This window comes from Mus caroli, chromosome 11 (genome assembly GCF_900094665.2).
Source record: "Mus caroli chromosome 11, CAROLI_EIJ_v1.1, whole genome shotgun sequence".
NCBI lineage: Eukaryota > Metazoa > Chordata > Mammalia > Rodentia > Muridae > Mus > Mus caroli.
Genome location: NC_034580.1, coordinates 82,846,479 through 82,854,836, shown reverse-complemented (window position 1 = coordinate 82,854,836; position 8,358 = coordinate 82,846,479). Strand labels below are relative to the sequence as shown.

Genomic DNA, 8,358 nt, shown 5'->3' with positions numbered 1-8,358 from the left:
AAGAGACAAGGGAGCATCTCTCAATATGCAGGAGAGACAAGGGAGCATCTCTCAATAAGCAAGGAAAGAGACAAGGGAGCATCTCTCAATATGCAGGAGAGACAAGGGAGCATCTCTCAATATGCAGGAGAGACAAGGGAGCATCTCTTTTCTTCGTTTTCTTATTGCAACAGGGTTTCCTTTAACCCAAGCTGAGTTTTCTTTAGCTGAACTCCTGATCCTCCTGTCTCTAACTACTTCTAGAGAACTGGAATTATAAACTCACAATACCATGTCTTGTTTACACAGTGTTGGAGATCAAATCTACAAGGCTTCATACCTGTTAGGTAAGCATTCTATCAACTAGCTATTGCCTTGAAGGGAATATTTCTTTGTCAATGGTTGACAGATCAGGGTTCAGTTGTTTCGACCACGTATCCAACTGCTTCAGGATCCCAATCTTGAGAAGTAGTAGAAAGTGATTTCACAAAGGGCCAGAGGCTGGAGATATGACTCAGCAGTTAAGATTGGACCCAAGTCAGGTAGTTAACACCCACCTGTAACTCCAGGTTGAGGGAATCTAATGCCCTTTTCTGATCTCCATAAGCACTGCACTCATGCACAAACAAAGTCATCCACACATGCACATAATTTAGCACATAATTTAAAATAAAGTCTTGGGAAGGAGAGCTGGCTTAATGTTTAAGAGCACTGGCTGCTCTTCCAGAAGACCAGGGTTCAATTCCCAGCACCCACGTGAGCTCACAGCTCTCTGTAACTCCAGTTCCAGTGAAATTGAACATCCTCTTCTGGCCTCTGCAAGCATCAGGCATGAAATGGTACACACATGCACATTCAAGCAAGGAACCCAACCACATAAAATACATCTTTTAAATGTAAAAATAAAGTCTTAGAAAGGGCACCCACATATTGTCAAGTACCTTTTTCTTAGATCAGCACTTACTTCAATAATCCCTTTATTCATAAACAAAATCTCAGTAAAGAACATGTTTATTATAAGATTTTGAAAAGTAAAAAAATAAAAACTTTAGAGAAATAATCCAATCAAGTCCAATTACAGGTGTTCTCTTCCAATCTAATACAGTCTTTCACATGACCCCAATATAGGTTACCATTAGGCTAAGGGGAGAGGATGAACAAGTCAGACATCAAACACCATGTTCAGGATTCAAATGATCTAAATGAGATCTCTGGTTGCTTTAACTCTCAACAGGGATGAGGAAAGGTAAGAATGCAGGTTATCTTTTTTTTTTTAAGATTATGAAACCCATTACTATGCACAAATGTATATGACAATTAAAAAAAAAGATTAAAATGCTAAAGAATTAGAAAACCTGTTCTCCAAAGTATGCGACTGTTCAGCTCCCACAGTAATCTTTCCAACTCTTCTGATGAGAAGCAGGCAACAAAAACTATCAAACTGATGAGGAGAAATGTGACTTATATTCATAATGGAATTTTTTATCCATAAAAAAGAGCAAAGTTAGGGCATTGTTGGCAGCTGTGGTGGTGTACAAACTTGGCATGCATAATATAATGCTCTAGGTTCAGTCTCCAACACTTCCTTCAAGATAGACTGAAGTTACGTTGTTTGCTGGAAAACAAATGCAACTGGAGGTAATCATGCTAAGCCGATTAAGGCAGTCTCAGAAAGACAAATATCATGTTCTCTCTTGTTTGTGAGTCCCAGATTTTACGTAGATACATAAAATCACCTACATATAGAGGACATGGAAGGAGAAGCAAAGCTGTCTAGTGAAACAGAGGACTAATTGTGGAGTTAAGAAAGAAGGAAGTGGCAGGCAGAGAAGCTGTTGGTCAGGGGAGTCCACTAGACTCCCAAAATAATACAGGCTCTTTCTGTTGCCTTTGGTTGCCTCCCAGAGGTTGAAGGCAAGGCCCTATCCTATTACTGTAGACACCGGGCACTAAGGACCCAGGACTTGGAGGATCTGAGCTGGATCTGACCTTAAAGCCCCCTCCCAGAGGACTAATCTTCATAGTCCCAGGAGGTGCTGATTTGAGAGGACTAACCTTCATAGTCCAGGAGGTGCTGATTTGAGAGGACTAACCTTCATAGTCCCGGAGGTGCTGATTTGAGCTAACTAAGCATGACCACGTAAACTCACAAGACAGCGTTAGTCAAAAGATATTTTGGAGGAAGAGGTTCAGTCCGAGCACCATTTTTGTGTTCTTTCAAGGTTTTTGAGGCAGGATCTCATTTGTAGCCCAGACTGGCCTCAAAATCACAATGTCTCCATCTCCCAAGTGCTGAGAGTATGGTGTGTACCACTGTGACCGCCCCTGAGCACTCTCTCCAGATCTTTGGCAATGCTGAATATTCACGTGGGGAGAGAGGAGGAGTTAAAAATACAGAGACACCTACCCCAGCTCCTCACAATAGGAATGTGGCTTCAGAACCCTGACCTGTGCCCCTAGTAACTAGCCTCTTGTTCCTGTGCTCTAAGCACCAAGAAGGCACCCAAGGCCCAGCCAGTCTCAGAAACTTTAGCAAATAATAACCCCTACTTGAGGAAAAAACAAACAAACAAACAAACAAACACCCCAACTGAACAGAGAGTGGAGCTCAGACCCTCACACTTGAGCAGTGAGCACTTTTCCTTGCTGAGTCGTCTCCCCAAGTCCTCTGAAACCTCATGTTCTTATATGCACTGTTAGGAAAACAACTATTTTATATGCATTTCAAAGGTAGCTAAGAATACTAGTTTAAACTACAATTATATAAAACAACACGAGAGACATAATATGACTATAAATACTAAAGATACATAAAAATATCATTCATATATGAATTACATTCCGAGGTTCAGTTCCTAGCATTTTAGAGCTATACATTCTAGAGCATAAAACGATTTCATCCTTACCGGGGGACTTTCCTTGCGAGTTGCTCCTTCGCTCTCTGTATCTGGCTGGAGTGGATAAACCTGTGTCTTTAGTAGACTTGTTAGCAGGCCCCATTTCTGAAATAAGGAATCCCATTTGTTCTGAAGGCAAGATATTCTCCGAGGAATTGGTCTGGCATTTTATACTGCTATCCACCTAAAATATTAAACACACTTATTATTCTTACACTTACCTCCAGATACCTACTAAAGGTTAATATATATTATCAAAGACATCCTATTAAAGGACAGGATCCCACAAGCATGTTTTCCTGCTTGTGAAGGTCATTACCCTTGATACTGTTGACCTACCCATATTCAAGAGTAAGACATAGGTTTCCCAGATTCTTAAGCCTTTGAAATGCACATGAAGCTAAAATATTTACTGATGAGCATACCATGAGGCTGTATGCTTTTAATGACTTACAATATAGTAAGACATTTAAACACAATTGGTGAAAGCCACTATGTATCCTTTCACTGTAGAAGGATGTTTAAGCTGACACCCTTACTAGTTGACACTGGGATGTCACAGATAGGCAGGTGTCAGTGGGGAATACTATTTTTCTAGTTTTGTATTCTGTACTGAATACATTATCAAAATCACATATACCTGATTCTCTATAAAATCTCTATCCATCCTCGTTTAGAGTTTCTTTGGTTCCAAAATGTTCTTTGGAATGTTAAAACCCTTGGTCAAAATAACAAGCTTCTGCCATGATATTCTTTATAAGTTTATTTAAAACATAACTACATTATGAAATAAAGCTAAAAGTTAAAATTCAGCTTTCAAAATGAGCTACAATAGTCAAGTATATTAAAGAAACCATGGTGTATATGCAGTTTAAGACATGCAATCCAGTAGTTTGCATATGATTATGAAGACACCAAAGCTTTTATTTCTATAGGAATGCTTAAAATGAGGCTACCTTTACTGAAAGTATATCATCATAACACATATTTTAATGGTCTCAAAAAGGACAATGAATTGACAGAAATCTAAATGCATTTAGGATAGGGGTATAACCCAGTGGTACAATGCTTGCCTAGGTGGTGAAATTATATCAGCTGGGCATATCTTTTAGCGTATCCAAATACAATAGCTTAACCAGAAGGAGCAAAGATCTGTATTCCATCCCGGTAGTACCATCACCCACCACGACCCTCCACCAAAATCAGAGAGAGAAAATAAAATAAAAATCTTCATATTTAAATATTATATACATATAAATATTATTAAAAGAACTACATACAACAATACCCTATACAGCAAACAAAATGAATCGGGTATGATGGCATATGCCTATTATTCCATTACCTGAGAGGGAGGAGGAGGAGGAGGATACACAGGTCCAAGTTATTCCTGGCTAAACTGTGAATTCCAGGTCAACATGGACTGCAGGGCTACGCTGGCGTGTATACAGTAATTATAGATTTTTCTTATTTTCTTGGGTTGAGTATCACGCCATCACCCAGGTGGCACACCTCCCTCCTCAGCATCCCAAGGGCGGGGTTACTTTGGATGCACTTTTCATTAACTAGTTTTTGTTTGATTAGTAATGCAAGATTAGTAAGAAATATGAACCCAGTAAAGTCATCAATAGCCTTTTGTGATGTTATAAAAAAAAAAGTAAGAAATTGGGGCTAGAGAGAAGGCTCAGCAGTTGAAAGCACTGCTGGTCTTGCAGAGGACCTAGGTTCAGTTCCCAGGCTGGCCTTGAACTCACTATATATAGCTCAGCCTGTCCTCAGACTCTCAGCAATCCTCCTGCTTCCATCTCTTAAGTGCTAGAATATAGGCATGTGCCACCAGCCTAAAAATAGTATTTAGACCTTAGTCAATCAATTTGCCTCTCTAGAGGCTCATTTCAGACTATACCACAGTTGGAGAATGGCTGGGGTTAAAGAAACTTCTGAGGGTTTTCTTTTTCTTTTTTTCTTTTTTTTTTTTTGCTTAACTACTGGGACATGATCCCTTTAGAAACCACAATGAACTGACATTGAACCCAAATAACATCTAGAAAAACTCTTCACTAACATCTTTAGCAAAAAAAAAAAAAAAAACCAATGTATGCTGTGGGCTTAGTTAGTATTCTTGTTTGTGCTCTTACCTGCTGTGTGCTGAATGGTAGCCCTTCCTGCACAAATACTACTGAAGACGGAGATGGGTTATGATTTAGCTGCTCCTTCAGTTTGACATGAGTTTGTTGGATGGTTGCAGATTCCTGCATTGTGCTATTTTCCAAAGGTTGAGCTGTGTGGATGGTATAGATATACTCAGGCGACTGTGGTAGAGAGCAGGTAATTGCTTGTTCTGTTCCAACCACAAAAGACGTAATATCTGAGCCTACAGGAGTGAGTGGCTCCAGCTGGCTAGCCTGACTGGTGGAAGATGGGTTGCTGCTGTTTGCATTGGGTAAGATATGCTGGCCTCTGTTAGCCTGAGATGACGGACACTGAGTCTCAACAGGCTCCACCTTTACCATCTCCAGCTTAGGGGAGGAGTGCAACTCATCTACTATCTGAAAGACAGCCTCTAGATTTACTTCTGTCTTTTTATTTTCATCAGTAGCACTGCAAGGCCAATTAGAAGGCAGAAATTCAACTGGATAGGAAGATTGCATTGGAGGATTCTGGGAAAAGAGAAAATAGTACTGTTTGGATAAAATCAAGTATAAAATTAAGGAGGAAAGTAGTAACATTTAAGTTCATGAATGCTAAATACAGTAAAGTTGAGCTTACTAACAAAAGCCTGAGAGTGGAGCTAGGAATGTTGCTCAATGATAGAGCAATGCCCAGCACACTCAGGTCCTAGCTTCAGTTACCAACATCACAAAAAGAAACAGAGAAAACCAAAAGGCTAACTTGCTTTTCAGCAGTGGTAGCTTCAAATGTATTATTAGTAACATTTCTTTAATATCTACCGTACCTCAACCATGTTGAGTTTAGTACAGACAGGCCTGGACTGCTAGTTCTCAGGATTAAAATATATGTTAAAAGGCTATAGTACCCAAATTTGCTGACAAAATATCTACATACTACAATCTTCTATGAAGGCTAACAAAATGTCACTTTTATTTATCATACACTATTTAGGGAATAAGGAGGTTTTAAACACAGAATGCTCATAAGTCCATCAGTCCTTCTATAAATTCAGGGGGGGGCACTAATACTCTGTCCCAAATGACCTGGGGGGAGATGGATAGAATGTCAAATGTCCTTTGGTTCCTGAGACTCCATTATAATAAAGCAATAGACCAGAACAGTTGTTATATTTCTATCTTGAAGATATCTTCTCCTAGCAGAGTAAGGAGGAACACACCTCTAATCCCAGCTCTGGGAAGCAGAGACAGGAGGATCATCATAAGTTTAAGGCCAGAGAGATCTACATAGTCAGTCTCAGGACAGCCAGGGCTACATAGCCTGTTTCAAAAAACTTTCAAAAAGGTATGTTCTTATAAATAATGCTTTAACTAGAGTAGACATTCAATATGTGCTTTATTATTTGAGATTATAAATAAAAAATGTCAAAGAGCTGTAGTTAAATAAGACATAGGAAGAGTTGACATTGTTGAATATACTGATATACTCCAAGGATTGTGTAGATGTTTAGAGTAAATACTGTAAACTCAGATAGGATAAGCACCAAGTTACTATAGTCAATATCACCGTTTGAGTTTAAATATGTGCTAAGTGCTTTATACAAATTGCTTCATTTAATCCTCTCAAAAGCCCTATGAGATGTGATACTCTCCCTCCTTATTTTTTTTTTTTAAAGGACTCATACCTCCAAAGCTGGCCTCGAACATCCTATACGTCTGAGGATGGCCTTGAACTTTTGACCTTTCTATTTCTAGGATTACTGAGATTACAATCACGTGACTCATATAATGTTTATAAGGTCCTTCAGAATCCAAACCAGGGTTTCATGCATCCCTAGCAAGGACGCTGCCAACTGAGCTTCACCCTCAACCCAGTGATTTCCACTTTAAAATGATAAGCTTTACTTTCTAATTGATTTATCTACTATTGTGCCGGATGGTATGTGTACCATGCCATGCATGTGAAAGTCAGAGGACAGCTCTATGAAGTCTTTCCCCTTCACATGGGTTCTGGGAATCAAATTTAGGTTAGCGAACTTGCAGTGACCCATCAGCTGCTCCTACATATTTTTTTTAAAAATCATATTTGGTTTTTTGTTTGTTTGCTTGCTTGCTTGTTTGCTTTGTATTTTGTTTTGAGACAGGATCTCAATACATAGCGCAAGCTAGCTTCAAACTCACTACGTAGCTCATGCTGTTCTCAAACTTGAAACCACCTGCCTGCCTCTACCTTCTGGGTGTTGGAGTCACAAGAATATGTAACCAACCATGCCTAGCTAGAAACTGATGCTGAAATAACTGGCAGAGCCTGTGTCTGAGCTTAGGTTTGCCTGATTCTGCTCTTAGTCATGGCTGGCTCTTAACAGATCCACCTTTTTCCCTCCAGAATATTTTATTCTCTCTCTCTCTCTCTCTCTCTCTCTCTCTCTCTCTCTCTCTCTCTCTCTGTTTTCCAGTGCCACCAGTGTGTGTGTGTGTGTGTGTGTGTGTGTGTGTGTGTGTGTGTAGGATGAAGGACAACTTGCAGGAGTCTATTTTTATCTCCTTCTATTATGAGGGCCCCGAGGATTGAATTTATGAGGTCTAACTTGGTGGTAAGTGCCTTTACCTGCTGAGACATCTTGTTGACCAGTCCTACATTGACCTTTCAGGCATACCCTCACTGGTGTCAACAATGCCACTAAATGTATCACGTAGATTTTTTTTTTTCTGAGATAGTGTTTCTTATGTATCCCTGGCTGTCCTAGAACTCACTTTGTAGACCAGGCTGGCCTTGAACTCAGAGATTCACCTGCCTCTGCCTCCCAAGTGCTTGGATTACTACATCTGGTACTTAGTATATTGAAAAATCAATGGAATCTTAAACATTTTGTGTCTTCCCATTTTTTAATTTTATGTATACTTATTTCCATTTTTCTTAGATTAACATGTATTGTCATCATGTACAGTAAGAAGGGTTTATACAAATGTTCAGATAACACATATTTAAAATTTTAACATAAGACATAAACATCATCAGTATATTTGAAGCATGAACTAAATAAAAGAATAAAGTTACAAACAAGAACATTTCATTGTGGTTTAAGTATATCCTTTTAGAGAAGATGGACTTAAGGTATCAAGTCTGATAATACTGGCCACCAAAAATGGCCAACTAAGCTAAATGTGGTTGCTGGCATCCATCTGTAATCCCAGCATGCAGGATGCTGAAGGATTTTTAGGAGTTCAAAGAGAGCCTGGGCTACATAGGAATTCCAGAAGAGCATAGGCTATAGAAGGAGACCTTGTCAGGAAGGAAGGAAGGAAGGAAGGAAGGAAGGAAGGAAGGAAGGAAGGAAGGGAGGGAGGGAGGG

General features: G+C 39.5%; 1 protein-coding gene across 1 annotated transcript in view; it reads right to left on the bottom strand.

The window, feature by feature from the left end:
* Window positions 1-8,358, bottom strand: part of Hsf5 (heat shock transcription factor 5) — a 42,947-nt gene that overhangs the window by 18,329 nt on the left and 16,260 nt on the right. Inside the window, exons 4-5 of the mRNA XM_021178390.1 lie at window positions 5,015-5,536; window positions 2,886-3,060 (exon numbers count right to left, since the gene is read on the bottom strand). Coding sequence (XP_021034049.1) covers window positions 2,886-3,060; window positions 5,015-5,536 — 697 coding nt within the window. The remainder of the gene's footprint in view (window positions 1-2,885; window positions 3,061-5,014; window positions 5,537-8,358) is intronic.